Source organism: Clavelina lepadiformis, chromosome 5, assembly GCF_947623445.1.
Source record: "Clavelina lepadiformis chromosome 5, kaClaLepa1.1, whole genome shotgun sequence".
NCBI classification, from domain to species: domain Eukaryota; kingdom Metazoa; phylum Chordata; class Ascidiacea; order Aplousobranchia; family Clavelinidae; genus Clavelina; species Clavelina lepadiformis.
The window spans coordinates 16,439,985-16,466,214 of NC_135244.1; the positions used below are offsets into that span (position 1 = coordinate 16,439,985).

The 26,230-nt window shown below is 36.5% G+C and overlaps 2 protein-coding genes and 1 long non-coding RNA gene across 3 annotated transcripts; 1 reads left to right on the plus strand and 2 right to left on the minus strand.

Moving 5' to 3' along the window:
* Positions 1–168: 168 nt before the first annotated feature.
* Positions 169–9,004, minus strand: LOC143458961 (synaptotagmin-7-like). The gene is made up of 10 exons (XM_076955875.1): positions 8,744–9,004; positions 8,405–8,536; positions 8,202–8,267; positions 7,833–7,990; positions 7,453–7,576; positions 6,171–6,289; positions 5,787–5,912; positions 5,306–5,429; positions 4,989–5,123; positions 169–1,085 (listed from the first exon to the last, which is right to left on the minus strand). The coding sequence occupies exons 1-10, from the start codon at positions 8,861–8,863 to the stop codon at positions 1,011–1,013; spliced, it is 1,179 nt and encodes a 392-aa protein (XP_076811990.1). The 5' UTR covers positions 8,864–9,004; the 3' UTR covers positions 169–1,010.
* A 5,372-nt stretch (positions 9,005–14,376) lies between these two features.
* Positions 14,377–21,106, plus strand: LOC143460041 (general transcription factor 3C polypeptide 2-like). The gene is made up of 11 exons (XM_076957398.1): positions 14,377–14,849; positions 15,960–16,216; positions 16,359–16,531; positions 16,623–17,243; positions 17,311–17,564; positions 18,176–18,351; positions 18,538–18,695; positions 19,152–19,322; positions 19,405–19,587; positions 19,885–20,003; positions 20,586–21,106. The coding sequence occupies exons 1-11, from the start codon at positions 14,707–14,709 to the stop codon at positions 20,788–20,790; spliced, it is 2,460 nt and encodes an 819-aa protein (XP_076813513.1). The 5' UTR covers positions 14,377–14,706; the 3' UTR covers positions 20,791–21,106.
* LOC143460042 (uncharacterized) lies at positions 21,013–23,870 on the minus strand. The gene is made up of 2 exons (XR_013117821.1): positions 21,901–23,870; positions 21,013–21,802 (listed from the first exon to the last, which is right to left on the minus strand). It is a non-coding gene; the product is annotated as an uncharacterized LOC143460042 (long non-coding RNA).
* Between the last annotated feature and the right edge of the window lie 2,360 nt (positions 23,871–26,230).

Consider the following 26,230-nt stretch of genomic DNA (forward strand, 5'->3'; position numbering starts at 1 on the left):
GAACAAAATCTTCGCCAATCTTACCATTAAAAATGCATTACATCTATTCTAGACTACAGCTTCCATAGCTAGCTCTTGTGAAACGAAACAATTTCAACCAAAACTTGTTATACGGCTATATTCCCCCGCTTTAACCAGTTTTATTTTCCATTTATCAGTCCTAGAGGTCAACAAATAATATAAACACAACCAATTTGTGTAAGTGCAAAATCGTTTAATCACACAACTAAGGCTACACTACAAATACTGCAAACAAAACAATGACGTAAGCGTGACGTGCAAACATGTGACGTGTCATGACAGTAGTGAAGAGGAAGATTGAAGTGAGACGACATAAATGGATAAAAAATAAAGTTATTAACTCAGGACCTAAAAACGTGCAAGAAACAGTGATGTGGAAGAAGTTATACAGAAGCAAGCGAACAGTTTCGCGTAGAGATATAAAATCAGACGCCACTTGTGAACGTTTTAAAATGCTAAAGAAGATTTTATTTTTGAAGAAACTCTATCATTACATTAAAAACCACGAAGTTGGCTACATCAGCTAATTTCAGCCATGCATTGCTTATGATACATGATGTATAAAATGGCGGAAGAGAAAAGCAAACGATCTATCCGATGGATTACTTAAACAAACAGACCAGGGTAGAACAACATGTACTTCAAAACGATAACAAGGCATATTAGGCCGACCGGAAAAACAAAAGCTGATTCCTATTTTCTATCATAAAAAGATACAAAAACGTAACAATGGTGATGGAAATAGGATATAAAACGACAGGCGTTGTCAAAACAAAAATTTCAAAGTGTTATCTTAGCACAATGACAAAGCATACAAGAAGCGAGGGAATGTTATACAAACTGGTCAAAAAAGTGCAAACCGGATATAAACACAGTGATAACTATAAAATTAGCCAATTGTAAATAACCGGTTGTGAAGCGAAAGCACAAAAACGAAAAGTACGAAATCGTGTTTGAAGATTTTTTTCACATCGTGATATCTTGCGACTCTAGTGCACTAAGATTCCATTCACTACACGGAGCCGGGATTGGGCCCCAGCCTTGGGCACACGGACTGTGACTCCCTGCAAGAAAGATGTAGGGTGATCAGTATTACGTTGCATGGCGTTTTTGCGTCACGAGTTTTACTGAAGGAGAATAATAAAATATTTTTCAATAAATATTCTATGGCTATCTGTGATTTACGCAATAATATAATGTATATTGCAAAACCTTTCAGAAAAAGTCCAAAAAATTTTACACCACGTAAACACCCGGTGAGATTTTGATATAAGCCTCAAACCAAAGAGTCAAAGGACGTAATTACAACGTCATCGAAAAGTACCACATAACCCGATAACGAGATCAAGAAATTCATTGAGAACGAAAAACTGTTCCCGAAAAGTACAAACATGTTCATCAAACGACAGCTTAAACTGGGGAGAAAGTAAGTTAGATGAATGCAGCGAGGGTAGGACAAACAGACGCTGATGAGTAATGTCCAAGAAATTACACAACCGTAGTCGAAATAACGCTCTGGGCGATAGCACGAGAAATTTTCGGACTTTCTTTTGACCTTTTGGTTAATAGACTACAACAATTAAAGTCGGAAATTTATTTCGTTAGGCCTTGTAAGTTATTTGTACGTTTAACCACCAATCTGTCGTTACACATTGTTGTATATTGATCCTAAGGTGCTCTGGTATCTGGTTAAGCAAACCGCGACTGAACAGTCACTCTGTAACAAACAAGTGCTAAAGAGCCTTTTCGGCTTCTCACATATTCAAGTATCTTTGTTTGTATCCATGCAAGATTAGCGTCATTGCTGTTTATTTTTCTGGCGCGTCCGACCCTGAGTAGACGCTCTAATTCGGACCCGGTTTTAGTGAACAGCGTTCCCGGAATTGTAATATGGATATAGTCTTAAAAATTGGTAAAACATTGGCCGGATTTGGCAACGAATAACTATACATAGAAACAAACCAAGAAATAAACCGAGAAATGAGTCGACTGTTTCAGCGCTATTTTAAATGAAATCCTGGCTGCAGGTTATACTGTAACTCAGTAGGGTGCGGATCGACTCAAAGGAAAATTGTTAAATAATTCACGAGAAGAGTGCACGAAGAATACTGCTGGGCAGAGCAAGCAAGCCAAGGATACGCGACGCGGGTTGTAGAAAGTGCCGGATTATGCGGCCACTCTTCAATGAACGTACAATCACAGAGGCATTGACAAACTGAACACTGCCAGTTCATCTCCACGTCCTCAGACGCTATAAACTAAATCTTGAACTTCGGTATATGAACCGAACAACGTAAATAAACTTATAGTCATAACAATTTCTTTCAAACGACTCAAGAGTAAACAGGGCGACATTGTCGTTGCGTTAGGGTCTTTGCAGGCTCAAAAGCGTAACAAAACACCACACGCGTAGTGAACACACCTGCGCTTAAACAGACATAACTATGTGGGCGAGTTTGGATTCGAAGGTGTCGGCCTTGGCATGCGATATACCGTTTTGTGCCGGTTCAGCAACTTTGGCATTGACATCAATTGATAAAGTTGTTACGCTGAGAACAATTATTTTTTCGGTTTCAGTACAAACGTGTTAATGAACTTGAGATAGTTAGTTGAAACATGCGACCTATGCGTAGGACTTTTTTGAGGGCAATTTTCATCAATAGGCAATCCACATGACCAGTTTAGCAGTTACGATAAAGAATCTGGAATAAGTTAGGGTTAGACTCTAACCCATAAAATAGAGATTAGAGTTAGAGCATAAAATCGTAGATTAGGGCAACGGAGAAAAAAGATTTTGAGATGAGATTTCGAAAACAGGAAAACGTATAACGAAGACCAGCCAACTTTGCTCTTTTCCTCAACAGTCAAGAGAAATTAAGTTTAAAATCACAGTAATGAAAAAAATGATTTTTGCGGATGTTGAATCATATTAGATAAATATCAGCAAAAATCCCACAAAAACACGTAAAAAATTAACACATTTCTGCCTTCAACGTGAAATCATGTAAATCGAATTTCACTTTTGTGCACGTTAATCCGCAGCTAATCCCTTCAACAAAACGTAAACCACCCTTGACCTCACCTTTACCACAAAAGGCTACTTGGCATGCGACAAGATTGCCCTTGCGACAGGTTTTCGTACACAAGCTTATAATCGCGTTATGTGTGACAAGTGACGTCAGTCGTTACCGTGGCAACGATCTTGAAAACAGCGCAAATGGAAGTATTGACGTGAAAGTGATGATAGAGCGGCTAGATAGTGTCAGTTGCTTGGGTAAGGGGTTACTTAAATTTTAATAAATCATCGAAACAACTGGAGTATTATTTTCAATGCGAAATTAGAATTTTGCTTTCCGCTCTAAGTTTGATAATAAAGTTCGATCGACAGCAAAACAGATGTGATTTTCAGCGAAATGATAAAACAATGACCAGATACTTCGATCGGCAGTGTTAAAAGTACGCAGCGCTACTGCCATCTCGCGGTGATAAGTGTCAGCCTGTCTGATAAGATGCTGCATAAAAGTGTCTATCTCTTACGAGCTCTTAAAAGATAGTGATCAATGATAACGAAGCTATACAAATGTTCGACATTTTCATTAAAAATGTGAAGCTCAAAAGACGCTTCTTCAGTAAAGTTTTGTATACACGGCGTTGGTTAGTCGTACTGTTAGGACCGAAAACACAGCTAAGCCGCAACATGGTTATTTGGTCATTACAACGTCGTCTGTGCAAGGGGATAAGCGACCGTCTAATAAATAACATCACGAACGAGGTTCAATAAACCGAGAAAAAAAACAGAATTAACCTTAAATATGGAGGTGAGCAAGCTATAGCTTGGGTAAGTAAAAACGCCAATTATCCTATGACAAGCACTGCTTATTGCGTCACTGAAGCTTTCATTAACACGTCGATCAACAAACAGATAAAGCATGGTTTACGAACGACAATTACGACATTGAAAACGATTTTAACGATATCCAATTATCCAAACTCGATGTACACCGTTGGCATATGCTTACAAGACGAACTGAAGGCCGTGACTTGAAAAAATAAACTAAACATGACTCTTAAAAAATCCGAAAACCCTAAAAGCTTTGATTTCCTAAACACGAAATTCGCATTTTTGGCCTTTTGCTGTTAATGATGAGACGTATTAAGCGAACGAACAACAAACTTGTGGCCAGGGTCATGCCTATAATCGTCTCTCGTTAGACGAGCATCTCTGTCAAATATGTCAATATTAATACCCCATTAACTTCTGGTCATGATAAATGAAAAGACTTTGAAGTTTGACTTTGACAGATCCGCCGAAAATGTTTGGCTAAATAATCAAAATATTACACTGCCAGGGGGCAGAAAACAGTCACCCTAATCGCGAGGCTGATTTTAATGCGGCGAAGGGCTGGAGCTTAAGTCAAGAAAAAGTGAACAAAAGTCAAGAAAGAATCTTCTGTTTTTCCCTTCCATTGTTTTACAGCCAGCCGGGTGTTTATTGAACCAGCGCCTGCGTGCCAAGGGCTTACTGCACTTGTTTATTGTCGACGTCTATGACGTAAACGAAAGCCATTTGATAAAAGTACGCCAATTTTTAAGAAACCTGTTGCATGTGTTTTGAAACATGAACTTGAAGAGCTTAGGCAGAAACTGTTCGAATTTGTAATATGTTTACCGGTATGCCAAACTACGACCAAACAAAAGAGATGACTAATTAGGAAAATGTTTTGTCTGTTTATCCATAACGCAAGACAGTTTGACGCCAACAACGTAATATGCCGTTTTACCAAAAATACTGGTAGGGGCGCCACACAGACTTGGCATTTTCATTAAACAACCACAGAACGCACGCAAAATATTTCTCAAACGGGTAATGTCTATAAAAATCTATGTCCATGTAGGTTTATAACGCTTACAGAATAGAATTAGTTTAAGTTTTACACTTATGAGTTTTCAGAACAAAAAGTACCCACCGCATTATTTGTGCCTCTCACTCTGGAAAACATGAACTCGGGCTTCCTGTACATTGCATGCGCTTCTAAAGCTTCCTTGAATTCTTGTGTTATTGCATTGCGTGTCCATCTGCTTCGTACCGTGACGTTTCCACGCTGAATTAGGAAAATTTATTCAGTATCACAATGACATTCTGTCAATCACACTTTCAATCTCACACGAAATTTTGCATTACGTAATCTGAGCTATATGAATAATCAAGCAGTAATAGGCTAATAGTAAAAGGTTAATAATAAAGATACACATAGCTCAATAAGTTATGGGATCAAGTTGATACCATGTCCGATAATGCAAATGAGCCCTCGAATCCGTGTTCGAATTGGAAGTTGTCAAGATCGATGTGACATTCACCGAAGTAGGATTCAGTGCTGTTTCCATCTGCCAGTACCAACACTATGTAACTGTAAAAATATCAAAAATATTTACATCGCTGAGCGTAAAGAAGAAAGCTTTTCCAAATGTACATTTTTTAAACAATATAAATAAAATATAATTAACAGCCTATACACACAAATACGATAGGCCGCTAAGTACGGTAGCATTTCCATGGTACATAATGAATATCATGTATAAGAATGTTTTCAGTAAAACGAAATCTCTAGGCAGCTGTTATGGAACAGAACTTTCACTTTGGAGAGAAAGAACAATGTAAACATGCTTCACGATATCAGTGCAACATATATACTACTCAACCATATTGTTAACAAAAAACAATTTTCGGTAAAACAATGAATACACAGTCACAAGTCACAACCCACCGACTCGTCAATTCTTCTTTTGGGAGTGGAAAGTCGAAATCTTCATTCCACACCAGACTGTCTTCATTTTTGCACGGCTTTGTCTTGTACACGTAAGGCACACCAGGTATGTAAACACGGACGTAGCTGGGAAGGAAAATTGAAAACTTATTAATTAGTTTAATAAGCTGTTTTATGATGTCTTTATTCCATAACCTATTTGCTGATAGATGAAAACACTTGTTTTTTGCTTTTTAAAACATGTGGATTTGCAAAAGCAAAACAAAAATTACGGGAAAACAGACTACATCGCACGCGAACTATATAACAAGACAAAAAGGATAGACGCAAATCGGGACATGAAGAGCATTAAAACACTTAAACTAGCTCTCAAAAAACGCTCACGGTTCAACGTTTCCAACAGCAGCGTTGATGTTGTTTGCTCCTTGAATCATAACGTTGAGGGTTTGCGGAAGTTTGTAAGTCAACTTGATCGATACATATCCGCCTATCGACAGGTCAATCTACACAATGAGAAACTGGGTATTGGTTATAAGTGATCAAGACACAAAAGACGTATTAACAAAATTAAATAAAATAATGATAAATGTCCCAATATAGGGCTATTGTAGATGAGAAAGGTTGAAGGAATTTAAGTTAACGGCGGACAAATTTCGGTCACTCGCTAATTCATCAAAACTTGTTTATTTCAGTAAAGATAGAAGTACACCGACCACCTTACAAAGGTATTCACGTTGGATCATAAAAGCGGTAGAAGAACCTTTTAAAGAAATCTTTAACACAAAAAAATGTACAATAAAAATGGTGGCGAGTGTTGATGAAAAGCACTTTGTTCGCACTCTTCTGAGTGATTTTTAGCAATATCGTATCAGTATTGTGCTGGAAGTTTGAAAGAGATTCAAAATAATGACGATATTATCAACACTTTGTAAATATTCTACAAACACCCTTAAAATAACTTGCGATTTCAGAACATTTGTATTAATAACACGGGTTTCGTAATTTCCGTTGCTGCTTTCAGAAGTTTTAAGAGCTGTTTGCGCTTTCACCAGCATGAGAGCGTCATAACAGCATGTCAATATTTGAACATGCCAGGTCACCAAAACGGTATGATGACAGTTGGGCGAATGAGAACACTACAACATGATGGATATCAGCACTTTACCAAGGAAATTATTGCGCAAAACGGATACACAAAACATAAGAAACGCGTTAAACCTTTGATGATCCACAACAAACCGACTAATGTCACCACCACACTTCACTGGTTATTTTTTGTATGGCATTGCGTATAACCAAAAGATAAACACACGAGTACCTTAATTGAGCAAACGAAAATTCAGCTAAATGTGTTTTAATGACCATAAAAAATTGAAATTTTCTGCCTGGTAAAAAACATCTAAACTAGATTATAAAACAGCAGGTGATGAAATTTTGATGTGATAATGTCAGCAAGATAAACAAGTGACAATAGTCAATGATGAAAAAAAGGCAAAAGTGCAAGAATCTTGACCATACACAGCAAGCAATATGTTGTCCAACCATTAAAAAACACAAAAAATTTTTGGTCGTTCACTTGTGAGGTTAAATAACTGACTACCACCATCTAGCGGTTAATAACAAATAATGTAAAGTCATGATTTTAAAAAAAAAAACGTCATCATACCTCAGGCAGAAGTTCATACCAGGCAGTCTGCACGTTGTCATGGCAGTCAAGGTCACTTACAGATATGATGCGTTCACCCATGAAATCATCACGGCCCAGCGCATCATAGCACCAAACAGAGCACCTATATAAAACCATGCATATAAAGAAAATAGATAACATTCACAAGTATGTTACAAGTAATGTATCATGAACAATAGTGCACAGGTCAAAGTAGTTGATCTATACCTATATGAACAATCCTTTGTTTAGGTTCCGATTGCATTGAGTAGAGTCACAGATAACAACAACAGTAATTTATCTTGCATGCAACGTGATACTTTTCACAGGGAAATTGCTTCCCAAAGTTAAATAAATTCTTGCCTGATCAATGATCTTACCGTAACTGAGCAATGTTAATCTGTTCCGTGGTAAGAGAGAACGTAAAGATTTCATTGAAAACAGGATTCAGATTGTTTTTGACCACAGCAGTTGATCTAACATTGGAGTATTCTTCACTGGAAGTTGGAGCAGTCTGGTGGTTCAAAAGCAGCTCAACCTATTGCATTTTAATATGATATATACTTGTTAAAAATATAAAGTTGTTCATAATATTTTTAAACACTATATTTCATTAAAAACTGATAGAAGTGGTTTTCGTTTATCCACATCACATAGTCACAACAATCAAAAGTTATGCAGTTTTTGTCTACCAAGCATAAGCAGTAACAACCTTCTCTCATTACTACTGCCTTTTGAAACAAAGCTACCTTAACATATGGATCTGATGTATGTCCTCTCACATCTTTTGCCAGAAGATCCTGTGCGGCAATAACCTAAATGTATTGTATTTTTAAAAATGAAATCATCATGAACAAACAATGGTGAATTCTTTAAAATAATGAACAGAAGTAAGAATAAGTGAATGATTACTGTATGTGATGGAAAATTCCACCTAATGAAAGTTCATTACCTTGACAAGGAGTAAAGACTTGTCAGAGACGTGTTTTACCGAAACTTTCACTTCACCCTGAACATCACTGGTAGTTTTCATGACTGCTGGGTCAAGTTGTTTAAACATTCTTTTCAACATATACATGTTTTCCTGAAAAAATCAATTTCTGCAGAGCAAACTCTATTTCAGCAATATATTAATAAACAGCTCAAGAAACATTTTTTATGATATATATGATGGCAAGTTCACCGGTAAACTCACAGCAGTACTGTACAATTAAAGTTAATCTTAAACTTGGACACTTTAAACTGTGAGATTCAGGTTAAATTCCACCGACCGGTTGCTTGTATTACTCACCAGATACATTTTATGATCCTCCAAAGCCTTTTCATCTTCATCTACATATTCTTCACTTTTACTTTTACTGTACAACTGCTTACTGCTTGGTTGAACTTGCTTCGAAGCTCCAGATCCCATGTTGAAGTGTTTGGGTGTTACAAGAATATATAACTGTATGTAGATTTTATTAATTTTTTACCCAGTCAAAAGCTGAAAGTTTTCTGTACTTCCAGAATAAAATACAACAATCATAAAAGGTAAGCCAGAATGACCTAGCTAACAAATCAAAGATAAGACATTATTAGCTTATCAATTAAAATACTTCAAATTATAAAAGATTCAGAAATTTAAATAAAAAGACATAAAAGAAGCAACGGCCTGAAAGGCAAAATATACTTTGAAGTAGATAGGGTAGACCAGCCAATACGCAATGGTACCCAGTGCGTAAAATTTTGCCAAAAATTGCTAATTAAGTTTTTATTTTTAACTTTGTTTTAATGATTTTTATAGGTAAAATTAGCAACTTATCTTCTTCAAACACGCCAAATTTTAAGTGGCTATCTGCAAAAATTTCATCATTTCTATCAAAACAAATACACTGACCTTAAAGAAATCTAACCTCCCCATTTGAAAAAATTTGATCTCTGCATAAATCTTTAAATATTTCACAAACGGTAGGAGGTACAGAGCTCTTTTTTCGCACATTTATGCCTCAATTCCCCCTTTAACTATCTACCTAACTTACCTTTCGTGGAGCTGCCTTATCTTTAAATTTCTTTTTTAATCACTTCCTTTGCATCAGTCTAACTTTCATGAGGTACCCAATAAGTGAAAATATTTTTATAGTAAAACCTGTTGTTTTTCACATCAAGAGACTACAATGCTCTGTAAAAACTCCTATAACGTCCCTACCTTTATGATCTGCAGGCAATATTTCGGAAAATCAAGATGTTACTAACGATGTGACGTGAAGAAAATGTGAGGTTTGTATGATGCTTACGTCTTGACATTACGTGAAAATGAAGACATTGCTAGCTGGGTTATTTGTAGCGACTTGTGAGGTATTAGGCTAGCTCAACTGAGAGTATCAAATAATATCACTTATTTTTTATCATTGACTGTTCGACTGGAAAGCATGGCATTGTTTGACAAGATCTCGTGGGTGCAGGACGGCCAAAGTCAGGGTGATCGGGAGCAGGGCGTTGAAAATTGTGGTGCAGCGGGTCTAAAATGGATTTGTTAGACTGCTAGGTGCATTTTGCAATGAAGAATGCAATGCAATGAACACAAAGCCTGGGACCCACTCTTTGATGGTAAAAAAAAACATTTGAGTGCACATTAAGTTTTTATCAACCTCAAATAAAATTTTCACATATTGGTTAGTCCAACCTAAACGAACGTAAATTTTTGAAATTGAAACGTAAACGAACGTAAATTTTTGAAATTGAAACGTAAAAAAAACGTAAAAATTGAAACTTTTCACAAATTTTGACATTAAAAACTTTTTTTTGACAAATGAAGAACTCATGTAGTTAATTACGCATTATTGTACAAAAATTTAAAATTTATTGTAGTCTAACAGAAGGGCAAAAATCTGAACACAGACCTAGCCTATTCTGAAAATGGAAATGAGCTAATTACAAATCACTGCTAAAAAACTGCAGCTAAGACACAACAAAAACTGTTTAATACATTTACCGTATTTTACGGACCATAAGGCGCAATTTAAATCCTTTTTTTCCTCATAAATTGGTCGTGCGACTTATAAGCCGGTGCGCCTAATGTATGTGCGTGCGCCTAACGCCTATAATAATGTATTATTATATAAATAAACCACCGTCTTACACAATAAACTACGGTAAAAGCAACTGTGATATTCAATAGGCTCATTGTTTCTTTTGCTCATTGTACTATTGTGACTTGCTTACATTTATCACGTAACAAGTAAACTTGCCGGTGCGCCTTATAATCGGGTGCGCCTTATAATCGGGTGCGCCTTATAGCCCGGTGCGCCTTATGTATGAACAAAAAACTAATCAAAGCAATTTATTGACAGTGCGCCTTATAATCGGGTGCGCTTTATGGTACGTAAAATACGGTAATACACTAAACTAATGATACATGAAGTATCTAAAGCAAAACCGAAGCAAAAGCTGCACCTAACCTACAGCTGCCGCAAAATGACTTACAACCTACCAAAAATTTTACACGTTTTGAGGTGTGTTGAGCATCACACCATATCAACCTATTTATTTAACTTAATGGTTTATGATTCACAATAAGTAGACAATGGGCCATTTACAACAGTATAAAGTAGGCTACAATGTGTAAAATGAAAAGTTCACTCACAGTGAAACCTCTACGACACCACGACAATGCAGTTTGTAAACAATTTTGACTTTTTAAAAATTTCGACAATTTTTGACCTAACGCTATAAATTTGACAAATTTTTGACAAGTCGAAAAAAATAATCGCCCTAATTATCATGCATTGATTTCTCATCATTTTCTTTTGATTCAACTAAGACCTAGCTCTCTGTCCTTCGTGAGACAGTGAGACTCACTGCGGGAGTTGATAAACTCTTTTCCACATATCATAAGCTTTTGTTCTTAATTTCTCATTAACTGTTCATGAGCGCGTATTTAGGGGAGGGGAGGCATTGGGGTAACAATAGTTTTAGAAAATTGGAAACTGACACTAAAAGTAGGAAATCAGGAAAAGCAGGAAACGTAGGAAATATTTCCAGCTCTAATTTCAGGAAATCAAGGGAATCCAATAATGGTGCACACAAAACTTAGGAAATCAGGAAACGTGTTGGCTAGGAACCTTTAATGTGTAGAACCTTTAATGCCCGCTTCTTAACCTTAACACTGATTATTTATCTATGTCTCAATGTGTTAGCTTTAACTATATATATCTTACATTGGCAAAACATTGTTTTGATCGCTGCACCTGCTACGACTTGCTGCGTTTTTCATTCGAACATTTTAATTCCCATCGCTTTCACATTTTACAAGCTCGCACTTCTACCAGCAAGCAGAGAGAGAGTTAGCTGAGTAAATCACCAAAACCAAAACATGAGTTGTCTAAGCTAGTCATGGTGATTGCAACTAAATAGACATCTTATTAGCAGTAATATTACTAATGTTCTTGGTTATTCGTAATATTGGGAAAGTGTACAGCACTAATAATAAAAACTTTTTCTTGTGAGATATTTCTGCTGTAACATTAAAACTTTTCGGCCAACAAAAGGTTAAAGTATTCTAACTACACGCAACAATGTAGGCCTAGTCAGATAATTTAACAGGTAAATTAATTTAAGATATCAGTCAAAAATAGTTCTTCAAATGTAGGAAATCACTGATCACTTGCAAGGAAGCGTGTCAGCTAAAAACCTAAATGCAGGAAATCGTTTTTAACTTGCAAGCAAACATAGGAAATCGAGAAAACGTGTCAGGTAGGAAGCTATAATGTAGGAAAGCATTTTTAACTTGGAAGGAAAGGTAAGAATTTGAGGAAAGGTAAAAATTTGAGAAATTATAGCTAGAAAACTATAAGGTAGGAAATAGTTTGTAACTTGGAAAGAAACGTGTCTGCTAATACCCTATAATGTAGGAAACTTGCAAGGAAAGGTAGAAAATCGAGGAAACATGTCAGCTATAGGAACCTATAATGTAGGAAATCGTTTTTAACTGGCAAGCGTAATGTTTTGTTTGCGCTATAACCGAACGCAATTGAATTTGAACTGTAACGTTTTGGCGGATAGCATCATTTCTCCACAAACAACTTTTAAATTTTTGAATCAAAGCTAATACTTGATGTATTGCGTAAAATCATTGTCAATACTGTATAATGAAATTTATGCGTTTCATTAATCAAGGTTTCATTCAATCACTTTTCAAAGTTAACTATGCTTCGTACGTTGCCTTAACTAAAAAAATTCATGTAGCCTAACAATGAAAAAGCTCATCATGACTCACCTTTTTTGTTAAGAAATCTGACCTAAAACTGTACAATATTGCAAACGTTGTCTCATTCGTGACGTAAAATTCATATCGATAACATCACCTCGCTGTTGTTATTTACTTCAATCCGTTTACTATTACCCTATAAGTTAATACTGTATTTCCTATTATTGTCGAGATATCACCTAACAGTTTACGTATCTGCGTTGCTGCTGTCAGCGGATTTAATTTTTACAGCAGCGTAAACGGAAAACATGCTGGCGGACGAAATTTGCGGATTCTATACCGGGTCTAGTATACAAAAGCATCCTGCGGTTGTGCACTTGTATACTAGACCCGACCAGACTAGCTTACCTACCGGCTATGCGGCTATCATACCAGGGTTGCCAGATTTTGCAGAGCAATATATACCAAATATCAAAAAATTATATACCAAATGTATACCAAACCAAACTGCAAAAATATATACCAAATTTATACCAAACAGATCTGAAAAAGCAAATGAAACGTTAATGTAAAAACACTTTTTACACACACACCAACTTTAGGAGTAAATTTTGAAAGCTATCTAACTTACAGAAAAACGTTACTTTGACTGTTTAATTCATAATATGACTAGTTTTATTGATTAGTGACTATTGTCAACGCAAAACACTGCAGATCAGTTTTAGCCCACATAAATTGGTTCTGGATTAGCATTAGTTTCATCATCTGCAAAGTTTGCAATAAGGTGCATCTCCTCCATCACTAGATTTAGAGATCCAAGGAAATTCATGAGACCATTCTGAACGAAATTTTCGTTGACCATCATAACGTGGTTTCCATTTCCTTGATGCCATTATTATTCAATTTTGAATTTATCGTATAACGCCTTATAAACCAACTAAATTTAGCGCCCAGCTACCGTTTTCTCAAGACGGCTGAGAACAGTGAGTGACAGTCAGCACTCAGCAGTTCAGTTTCAGTAAATTCAGTCCTATACTCTACTGTTAGTCTGTTACTGCAGGGTTGCCAGATTGTAAAGTAAATCTGTGGTAGAAATTTAGAAACAGTTTTTTTAATTTCAAAAATATACCAAGGATATACCAGTTTTCCAAAATATACCAAACGAAAAAATCGCATACCAAACAGGTTTGAAATATACCAGATGTCTTGAATTTGGTATATAAATATACCAGTTGGCAACCCTGTATCATACCATAATTTAACAAAATAGTTGGGCAAGGTAGCAATACGGATGTGCGGACTGGATTTACGGATCATTTTTTTCCTTTGTTTTCCGAGTTTTTAAAAAGACATTTACATTTAGGAGAATGCAAAAGTATTAGATTAGGAATAATTTGCTAAGTTTTTGTCAGTATTTCAACAAGAATTGAAGAAAAGTAGCTATCACAAGTCTTCTGCAATTAATTATCTAACCAAGAAAACTACAAAATTTAAGTCAAAACATTCTCTTTGCTTAGTTTTAGCTCCTGAACTTGTTATTTTTAAATCTTTTTAACGTTTTGAATTAGTTTTTTATGTAAACGCATCATTACATCATGTGTAACCACCCCTTTCAACATTTGTTGACAACAAAGTCATCATGCAAAATTGTTGATAAGATGTTAAGATGTTCATGAAGTTCAGCTCACTTTTACTGGGGAACTACCCTAAACAAATTCACATCGTTTGCATTGCATGTTGTCAACCCGTAGACCTGAAATACTCTGAACGATAGGTATTATTTATGCGTGCAGAAAACGTTTTAAAGTTGTTTCGCCGAATGATATGATGCAGTTCAAGTGTATACTACACATTAGAACATTTGTTTTCTATAATTAGAAACTTCCATTAGTGTTTTCAATTAAGCAACTTGCACGATTCTTTAGACAAAGAAAGATATCGTGTAGCTTTCAGGCTTTTGAAGAAGAAGCGCTTTTAGAATCCGAGCAACATAACCTTCAGGCTATAGCCTACGACACCACGCATTTGGCAGCTTTTGTCAATTTGGGGCTCTACATTTGATTTCTACAATGGCCCCAACTAAATCAAATCATCGTCGAAAGAGCAAAACTCCAAAACGAGTGATTAATGATGGGAAATTAGATAATCAGGATGAAAGTGCAACATTCCTTCCGCAAGACCCAAAAGCTTTAGCAAACCTACTTCAAACAAGGTAATATAGCTTACGTAATATTAGGTCGGTTTTAGGCACCAAATTATTGCTAATCTGACAACTAATTTACAGAAAGGCTCATGACACGTTTATTTGTATAATACTAAATAGATAAATAAAATAGGCTCATGGCACATAAAACAAGGTAAATATTTTTTCTTCTTGTCTTGTGTTCAATCATTGGTGCAGATACAAATTTTTAAGTCAGAAATAAACCACTTTTCAAGCACTTTTAAAATAGTAGGCCTACTATAGGTTGAATTTGTCATAATTGTAAATTGTAATCCAAGTTGCGGATCATGTTTTTTTAGATCCAGCTATAGTTTCCAACTTAAAATAACAAACTCTCCACGGCAATATCATAATTTTCATTCAACTCACTCTTACATTTCACTCATGTACCATCGGATTCAATTATCTTGGGTGCATTTTCATGGAAAAGCTCCAAAATTGCATGGGTAGCATGCAAAAGACAAAATTCTCCTTCCTTCATTCAAAGTTAACTTTCTATTCAGGGTTTAATAAGCCAGACTGCATTTCTTTTCAGTGGACGAAAGAAGTTATAATAAAATTCCACAAATTAAAATAAAACCAACAGCTTGATACGTTACTGGAAAGTTGTTATGATTCGCCAAATTTTTCTGAAACAGAAGGTTTACTTATGCACCGATTTACTGGTGCAAAGGGGTGCTATACCACACGTTCCATGTTATAGATTACATTGGAGTTTTGGAGTTTTTAGTGTTAGGCTTATTGGAAAATTTATTCAGTGCACTGAAACCAAATTTTTCAACGGTGATTTGTCTTGAATAAAATACTCTACAAATACAATATAAAGTGCAATATTGCCTATAAAGCCCTGCTAACCTTGCAAACAAGACCTAAGTTAATCTATATCAATTTTTTATGACACTCTTTCAAGACAACAGCATGAAATATGTTAAAAGTGTTTTTAAACCTATCCAAGAACTCAATAAATCAAATTTCAAAGGCAAGCACCCTAAGCCCCCATTCAGGCATCCATTAACATGCAGCAATTTTATTGATCAATAATAAACAATAAACTAATCAATCAATAATGATCAATAAACTAGTAAATTGATTTTTCAGACCAAAAAGGGAATTTTATGAATCCCCGACGATGCCAGATATGTTTTATGAATCCATAAAACAGCAGCGAAAAGATTCACAGTCGGAAGAAACTGCGTATACTTGTTGGGCTTGCAAGAAGAAAACTTATTCTTCAGTATCAGGCTTACATTATCACGTTATGAACAGTTGTCCTCAAATATCGATTTTAAAGTTTAAATGCTTAATTTGCCAAGAAGAGTTCAAGGCACAAGATGCAATGTTGGAACACTTACAAGGTCATTATTTGTCATGCTCATAAAAAGTTTCAAAATGTAATCCTATTTCTCATGTTTTTTCATACTTATAAATGTATTTTAGTTTTTATATTATGGAAGTTATTGCCCCTTTTTAAATTTAATTTTTTATTCATTTTTTCAGATGTCCATGTCAAACCATATATTAGTGAATCAAGCCTTCCGAAGTCTGGGCGAACAGCTGCCCACGCTGGCAGATTGAAAATTCAAATGTTTGCTGAGAGCAGTGAAGCTGCGGAGAGTTTGTCAGCATCCCCTGATAAGGATACTGAAGACTTCAGTGAAGATTTTGTTTATGTAAATACATTCAGTCATTCACATAAATCAATTTTCAATATAAAATTAAAATTTGTAGCACACTTAAAATACTTTTTTGTGATTGTTTCAGTATCAACAAGAAGATGATAAGTGTGATGAAGATGTGCTCCCAACAAAGAATTTCAGAGGTAAACAAAAACGTGTCAGACCTTCTGGTGGAGGTCCCAGTGACACATACGCGGCCATGGATAAACCATTGGCCGATGCATTTGAGTGGACATATCAGTTCAAGAAGAAGCTTGAAGAAAGCTACTTGAAGAACCATCTTCATTTTCATTCTGATTTCGCCCATTGGGAGGAAATAGATACTGCAGATTTGGCAGAGACGTTTAATCTCACTAAAACATCACCATTGTTTGCAATAAACTCAGACATTTTAAACACAATAAGAAAGGGAAAGAAACCAGTCACTTTGAAAGATAAAAACAACATGAATTATAAGAGGCTGGAATTATTTGAGGCCTTGACAACAGAACAAGGTGGACCAATGACATTTTTTGTTGGTGGCCCAGTGTGGGCCATGTCCTGGTGTCCTTATCCTAATAAGTCAGAACAGGCCCAGTATCTGGCAATTGCAACTCATGTTGGCGAGCACCCTTTGCAACCCGATGTCACATACAAGGAGCAAAGTGTAATTCAACTGTGGAATTGTGGAAAACTACCTGTAAAATCTATCACAACAAAATTACAGGTTGAATGATGTTGAATGGTGTTACTTTTAATAAAATTCGACCTGAATAACATAAGTATATTTACAGAGTCCTTCACTTGCATATGGCATAGCATTATCAAGTGGGCCCGTATGGTGTTTGGAATGGTGTCCACTTGTGCACAAAGAACCTGATCCAACTGTGGAGTGCGAAAAACTTGGACTGCTTGCAGCGGCATGTGGGAGTGGAGATGTTCGCATCTTTGTTATGCCAAAGCCGTCTAAGAAAGGAATTATCAAAGCTGGGTGTAAAGTTAAGAGAGCCCAACTGACCTCTATTCCGGGATTGGGAAATATTTACAGGTGTTTTGTTTACCCAGGCCCAACTTTTCACTTCATTCTGAGAGAAATCAACTAGTTTCAAAATGTTACGTTTTACTCTACTAATAACAGGAAAAAATGTTATACTGTATTCAGAATGATCTAATCATTTGTTTACGTCTTTTTTCTCAAAAACTGTATTGAGTAACATCAGACGTGCAAATACTAGACAGTAATTAGCCTATTGTAATGACTAAAAACTGCTCAAAGAAAACAAAAAATAAGTAAACCCTGCCAAATCGTCATTGAACATGCGGGAATGACGTATTTTATCCAAAGTAGATCGCCTAAGTGATTAAAATGAGTATTGATGTGCGGTTAAGTTGGTAAAACGAATTACGGTTAAATTTTGATACAAAACGAATTTTATTTTGTCAGTTATTGTTTTTGTAGTTTCTAATAATTTTGTTAATTTTAGAAAGTAAGCCAGATGTTAAAAATAATTATAAGCCGCTGTCAAATACAAACCGCAAAATAAAAGACGAAGAAATTAAACGGGAACCACGGATTATAATTAATCGGGACAATACGATTTTCTTACAGCAATGGTGAAATCTTTGGTAATAATGACACATTGTTTATTTTATTTTTAGAGTCAATCCAACGATTTTGTTAAAACCTGCTCGAAAACGTTCTTTTGGTCAATGTCTGTGTTTTGCGTGGTCACCTCATGGCGATTGTAGCGTGATAGTAGCAGGGTTTGCGTCTGGTTTCATTGCCTTTTGGGATATCAACGCCAGTTCCAAGCTTCTCACAGACAAAATTGGTGGTTAGTTAACTTTTACTCTATATATACAATATTGATAACTATTTTCAAAATCGTTTGTTTACTGATTCTCATACATTTTTTTACTATAGTTGATGTTATTATCATATTATGCAAGTGAACATTGTAAGCAATGAATGTAAACAATTTATTTTTATACCATCGGTCGCTTCATATTTACTGTTATAGACGTCCTTATCCTTTATCCATTTTCAACTTACCGTGCGCACTCAAAGGCAGTGAGGGATGTTGTTTGGTGTCCGTTCAACTCGAATATTCTTGTATCCACCGGTGCTGACAGGTTTCTTAAAATATGGGACAGAAGAAAATTGGATGCAGATATACCGGTAAGTATTTAATCTATTTGTTTTGTGTAGGAATTTGTCGCATAATAACAACGTCACAATATCGTATACGCACGAATGACGCATGAAAGATGGATCTGCTGGACAAATCAAAGGCGGATTTTTATTTCAAAACTTGATGCTGCACAGGTGAGGCTCAACCGAGTCGCCGATGACAGAACTATAGGCTGCCAAGAGATTTGAAATTTGGTGCCCGGTTTCTTGTGAAATGACACCGCATGCATTGTTATATGATGCTAATTGCACGGTATGAAAGTGCAAGAAAGCATGTAGACGTCAGGCTAAAAACAGCACAAGTTGCTTGTTGTTGGCACTAGCCTATCATCCCGCATTTCGGCCTGTTGACCCAATAATTGTCACATTTTATGTTAATATTAGCCGTTCAGCAGATTGTTGATTTTTTGTTGTTGCTCATTTGAAACTTATGCCTCGTTTTAGCATAGCCTTCCGCCGAAAATGAGCATAATGAACGAGTTATACTGGTCGCCGCTTTGGTGTGGTGTTTACGCAGCTTCGGATAGCGTCTTTTCGATCCCCTATCATCACGGCTGCTGCTTTCTTAATCTTACTTCTTCTGTATCACAGCTGCAAAACGTAATGCCATTTAAGGTACGTTTCGGTATCTTTTATTTCTGTAGACTTTTTGAGAATTTTTGAAGATTTTCGATGACAGTTGTTAAAATTTTTTTAGGCGGCCAGCTGGACGGTGTCATGTAACGATTGGTTGAACGCTGCCGCAAGTGGTGACGTGTCCGGGAACGCGATTGTTTCAATTAGCAACAACTGGAATAGAAGTTACATCGCAAACAAAAGATATAGCAGAATGCTAATTTTTGCAACTGAAATTGATTGGAAAGGAAAGGCAAACCCAGCTGTAAGATACAATTAAATATCGCCAATATAAAGCGAATTTGCTTATTTTACAGTGTTACTTAATCAACCTTGTCGTAAATGGTGTTTGAAACAAGTTCATGTTTTTAAAGAATACTAACCGTCGTAGCGAAACCTTTGAAACTCTGTCTTAATATATTGGTTGTTTTTCCATCATAAAGACTGAAATTTTTATTGGGAATATTTTTACAGTATATCAGTTTGGGATAGTTTTGTTGTGCGCTATACGCCATGCCTCACCTGTTGGCTCATATCGCCGCATATTTTATCTACTGTATAGTTTCTATCCACTGAGGACCGTCCCGATGAGAAAGATTCTTACAAATTGATCTTTTATGACACCAACTTTGATGTTCACTTGTCGAAATGGAAACAGATGGAAGCTCATGCGAGAATAAGGTTGGTATTCGGATATTGAGGCTGGGTTATCCTTAGTAGTCTACAATTTTGGGGCATATGCTTTTATTATCACGAAAATGCAAGCTGGGTATAGCTACAAACGTTATGTTTACAGAAAGAAAAACATGTAGTATATCCTACCGTAAGTAGTATACCAGGTCCTATCGTAAAAGTGATAAACCTGTTTGCTACATCTACGATTCGTTGGGACCTCGCGCATAGCCATGCAATGCATGCATATGTAACGTACTTACACTGAAATACGCACACAGTTCCACTATATAACAGGTAGCGTAGGAAAAATTTAAATCTGTCGATAATTCAGTACAAACGGGTAAATTTAAACGTTCTGCGTATAGTACTGGCAAAAATTGAATAAATTGCTGTAACTGTGTATAGTTGAAGTTCTTTATGGTTGTGGTAATACCCTTATTACCTCAAATTTAGACTGAGACCCGCTTTCATCTTGCCTTCGCCGTTTCATGCACGCTGAGTCTCCGCAAGGATCAACGTTACAGATGACTTATCAAATTGCCGAACATATCTATGTCTATATTTCCTATGCTATGTTTTACATTGCAGAACTTTTGAAGACTTGGCTGATGAACCTTACACCGATCTTGTATGCGCGGTTCACAAAATGCGCTGGAATCCGAACATGAGCTCGTTTCCATGGGTCGCTACAGGAACATATTCCGGCCTGGTTCGTTTGCATTGTATCTCGGCCATGGTATCTACTGATGTCGAAGCAGCATGGAGAAAATGTAAACGTGACGAAGGAACATGAAGCCCGCAGTTTTGGACAACTTGTCAAGTTTCAGTGAACGTCGTGATAATTTATCACGCAAGAATATCTGGCACTTGTGCATCAGCTTAGCAGGGCGTGTCGTCGACACCAGTTAATTATAAAGAACCAATTCCTACAAGAAATGGGCACTCTCTGTTGATTACATAGTCTTGCATTCGGAGATTATAATTACCGTGATCTACTTGATAAAAGAAACAGATGTTTTCTCGGATTTGTGGCTTTAATTTTCCTTGCGAGTTGCGAAAGCGTAAAATTAATTTTCGTGTACCATATAACTTATAACAAAAAGGAAATGGAAAAGCAATGAAGTTGCAACAAACAACGATGTCAGTTACGCAGTAGAATGGATTCGAAAAAGCTACAACTTTATAGGACCATAAGCAGAAATGACAATGTTAGAGTCACAATAATCAAAAACAGGCAAGAGATAAAAAATACAAGAAAAAATGAAAAAATCAAACAATTTTTTTTAGCAAATAACTTAAGCATTTAATTGGAGCGTAAGTGCACTATTAAGCAGCAATCATTGGAATAATAAAAAATGCAATAGTTTTGTAAATATAGTAGCCATACATTCCAACCTCTACTGCAACTACAATGAACCTACAACGTGCAATGTATGTCTTCAAAATGTTTTCTACGAATGACTGTGAAACTTAATTTTGACAAAAAAAATTTCAAATATTAGGCCCTACCAAAATATGTTTTTAACAGTTTGCATAGATTAATGTGACAGTAACTAATGATTTTTGTGCATTCACCTAACGCATAAAACAAATGACAATCATTTGCATCAAATAGGTTACGACCTATAAATAAGCACAATACAGTGGCCTATACAGACAATTATATGCAAATCTTGGATCTGCGCAGACCATTGCGGTCCCTGTAGCTTCAGGTGACATATCGTATCTAAAATTGCTCTGCTTGTATCAAGCCCACGTCTAGTTGCGGTTGAGATCTAACTCGATGGCAACACTTCAGCTTTAACCTAAAATTTGGTAAAATTCGTCGACCCGGGTCTCGCCTGTTTATAAAAAGCGATAGACCCACACAGAAAAGAATAACACACGCTACAGCAATTATTACCGACAAAGGTCCAATGTTCCAGCCAGGAACTTCAGGGCTGGATTCAGTTGGATTTAAGACCTCTTCTTTTAGGTTGACGTTGATGAACTCTTCTTCTTCAAACAATTCGTCTGCTGGCGTGGTACCAATATACATCGCTTCTTCACCAGTTTCCAGAACAGTTACAGAGCTAGTAGCGTTGCTAATGAGCTTCATAGCATGCAGGTTATATGAAAGGCCTGTATCTCTTGCCAGCGATGTGTTTCCGCTATGATGGCAGGTGGTTCATTAGTTTAAATCATTTGCAATATGACTGATGAATTGCGAGATCTGCGTACAAAAAGTTAGTCAGCTGCAGGTTGACAAGTACAGAGACAGTTGAATGTTGATTTTTAAGGTGTATTTGTTGAGTTTCGTTCTATATTCGTACGTTTCGTTCTCATACTGCAGATGCATAGGCTGCAGCATTGCCTACTGTGGGTATACTGACAATAAGAGTCAAAATTCACTATAACTTTCACACGATAATATAACAAACGTCTCATTAAAAACGAAAATTCCTTCAAAATTTATCCAGGGCTAGGCTGTGGACAAGTTGAAGAAAACTAAAATTGTTAGTTTCAAGCGCGTTTTAGTCGCACTTTAATCGTCCCTTCGTGAATGATTACTTTTGCGCGTTCATGCGCGCTTTATTGCGTGAGCAATAAAACTTCATATATACCCTTTGGTAGGAAAATAATTATACATCAATGTTTCGTTTAATGACGTAGTCGTATGCTTTGCAATCGGCTTAATCAAGCTTCGAAAAATTACGTAAGCAGACAAGGAATGGCTACGGCGCATCAACATTCAACAGATCTATATTTAGATATCACGATTTTTCCATCGTACCAAAGAACTTTCCTACCTACGTAATAGCGTATCTCTTGCATACGTCACTTTTGTATCTAGTAGTTCGTCAGCAGCTATATGCTGTGACTAGCTTATAGTGATAAACTGAGCTATAGTGCTTCAGTTACGTATTGTGTGAAATGATGTCTTTTACTTCATAATTCTAAACAAATTATGCGTTCGAATAGGCAGAACATATCCCAACCAGCTCTCCCACTGTGCTTCTCATGTTGCCTAACTACGCGTTCTTGTTGCCCAAGGCTACTTTTCTTGATAAATGAAATGTGGATGCCAGGCAAAATTGTTAGCTTTAAGCTATAAATACCTTGTGCAAAGACGTTAAACTGCGTTATAGCTAACTTTGAACTCCAATAAAGATGTATGGTGTAACGTTTTGTAACTGCTATAGGCTACTGACTTTTTCTCGATTGTGAAGTAAAAATACCCGAGGCTGAAAAAAATGCAAAAATAGAGAAAAATTCCGTCGTTAACCATCGAACTGACCACACAAAGCATTCAACAAATTTCAGTAATTAAAGTTTAGGTTCGAAGATCTGTAGCTAACATCTCTAAACACTACGTTCAGAAAAAATGAAGTAGCTGAACAGCAACCCACGTTACATATGATATTAATCGTATACCCATGTTATCGTTGATGGTATGTACAACAACATATGTTGCACATGCCATCAAGGACAGTAAAACACCACCACATAAAACAATATAACAAAACTAAATTTACTCACACTCTAGTCTACACTCTATCCTGTAACATGATTACCTCCATTCCACTTTCTGTATACAGCTACGGTATAGCAAGATATAATTATTTTGCTAAGTAACAGCTATTTTCTCATGCCAGTATAAAGTATGCCTGTCTGAACAATAAACCGCTTGACGTAACAAACGCAACGACTGACTGACTACACGCGGTTAAAAACAACTGGTCTGTCTGCGAGCTGGTGTTCGAATGAATCGGATAAATTTAAGTCGACGTCAGTTGAAAACTATTCGTTCACGGTAGCTGAAAGCAGACAAGGTAAATACGTCATCCCAAACACAACAGCAAGAAATTGAACGTTTGTGGGCTCCGAGGTGAGGTCAACCGAATTTGTTTATAATGTTCTCCACAGTGAGTTCAAACCTTTAGCAAACAACCAGGGGCTCGCAATGCATTTTACGTTTGTAATTTAAATTATATAAAGAGTAAAACCGGGTGAATACCTGTAACAAGACTTTGGGCCTACTGTAGTAGGGTAGCGGATGATGCTCCATAGAAAACTATCACATGAAGACTTGCTTGGTATATAATCAAAATGACGTATGTTCTGGCTAAAGACAATAGCCTACTAATGAGACAGCGTGAACAGTTCGTATCACAATGTGCTCCCGTATAATCTAATACCGAAATTCAATTTCTTTGTAAGGATATCGATATTTGGAAATAAAATCATTTTGCCTATGGAGCATTGAATACAATAAGATGGCATAAAAGAGGTCCTCTATCGAAAAAATTGAAAAACGCTGTCGTAATACTATCTCTTATCGCGTTTTTGCTAGTAACTACTGAACTGATCACTTTGTTAGTAGCTCTCTTATCTTTCTAGATATGGGCGGTTATACGAAATGGCCTCCAGTTGTCTTTCCGACGACAATTATGGGGTTTGACGTCATGTAAATTATAGGAAGCGATAGATCACGTTTTTGGAATTTAAGCGCGATTAAAGGTTTTAGTTCCAAAGCAAGTAAAACTACTTTTAAAAAATAATTTTCAACGTTTCTATCTTCATTGATGTGGCATAGATCGCATTTTATGTTTTCATATTTCGCCTTGCTACTTTACTTACTCTCTACCTGGAACTATAGCTAACCGATCAAGTGTCCCGCAGCGTATAGGCGTGTATATTGTTGCGTGCGGTTAGAATACTCTAACCCAGTGCTTCTCAAACCGGGCCACTTGGCTCACTAAAGGGGGAATTTTTAATTCCAGGGAGGAAATTTTCTCTAGGGAGGAATTGGGGAGGAAAAACTGTATATGAAAAAAACTTTGATTTTATTTGTAACAGAAAAATCCTCTCGAAGAGGTTGTTTAGATGTCTACAATAGTGCGCGAGGACAAGCTCCTTAACTGCAGTGACTGACGTTATAAACGTGTCTGTTTGGTTCATAATGGCTATTGTTTTCTCTTTATTGTTAGTAAGGTACTTATAGAACTAGCTAGTAAGCTAGTGATGAAAAAAAGAGGAACACACGATATTTGCGGAGACCTTCGAGCAAAACTCACACGCTTTTCTCCTCGATTTTCTTTATTAACTTCTCAACATGAGGCTCACGGTTCTCACTAAAGATGAGCAACGATTTGTTCGTAAATTTGTTTGGTTATTTTGTAAGAGCGTTCTTTTGCAATTTTGAATTTTATTCCTGAGATAAATCTTCAAAAGACATCATCCAGGGACAATATTCAGGTAGTGTAAAATTTTGGAAATTATTTTTTGTGATTTTTTGGGGGGGAGGAATTGACGGTGTTTTGGTTGGTAAGGGAAGAATCGGAAAAAAACTTTGAGAACCACTGCTCTAACCTCTTCTGTGAAGTGTTATCAAAAAATAAGTTCTTAAACTTCAATCAATAACCCGAAAACACTTTTCCAAGAAATGATGTAATGGTATTTAGAATGCCACCCAGGCCGCTACATACCTCCCCCGCTACGGAAGGAAAAAGTTAACAAGGTAAATGTAACATACTGATGATAACAAACGTGAGCATGCACAAACAACAGTCATTTAATGGAGTTATGGACAAATAAAGGAAAAATTTAAAGATGATAATACAACTACATGTTGGAGGGTAACTCCGAGAGCAATATGTTTTGCAAATACTGCTGGAACTGTTCGTATTGCAGATTTTCGTCGGCAATACGGCACGTCAGTAAGTCATACAACTGTTGCTAGTGAGCCAACTGGAAAGCAGATGTGGCTACTATCATGGTATACATCCAAGAGAAGACGTCATTGTGTCCATGACGTAATTATAATAAATGGTAGTGTGAAACAGAAAGTTGTTGGTTACTGTCCCAGAAGCTGAAGTCGGCCAGACGAACTTATAATGGACAGCATTGCGAGTAGAGTACGCAGCAGGGTTAGACATAATGAGTGGGACATGTGATGAAACTTTGGTTTCATTCCAAGATGAACATTCTTGTTTGTAAGGTGGATGTGAGTCGAATGTATTGGCCGATTTTTGATAAGTCCCAAAAAAGAAGTAAATAGTTGTCCAGGATGTAATCTGTGAAGTGCAAACTGTTGCAGGAATCTTCTGGAGATGAAGATCTGGAGCAAACACGGTAGCAGAGCAGTTGTGTATGTAGAAGGGTGTTTGCTTTTGGCAATGGATGTCGTCATCAAAGATATATAACCCAAGAGAATGCGAACGTTGACATAATAGAAATTGTTGTGATCGCAG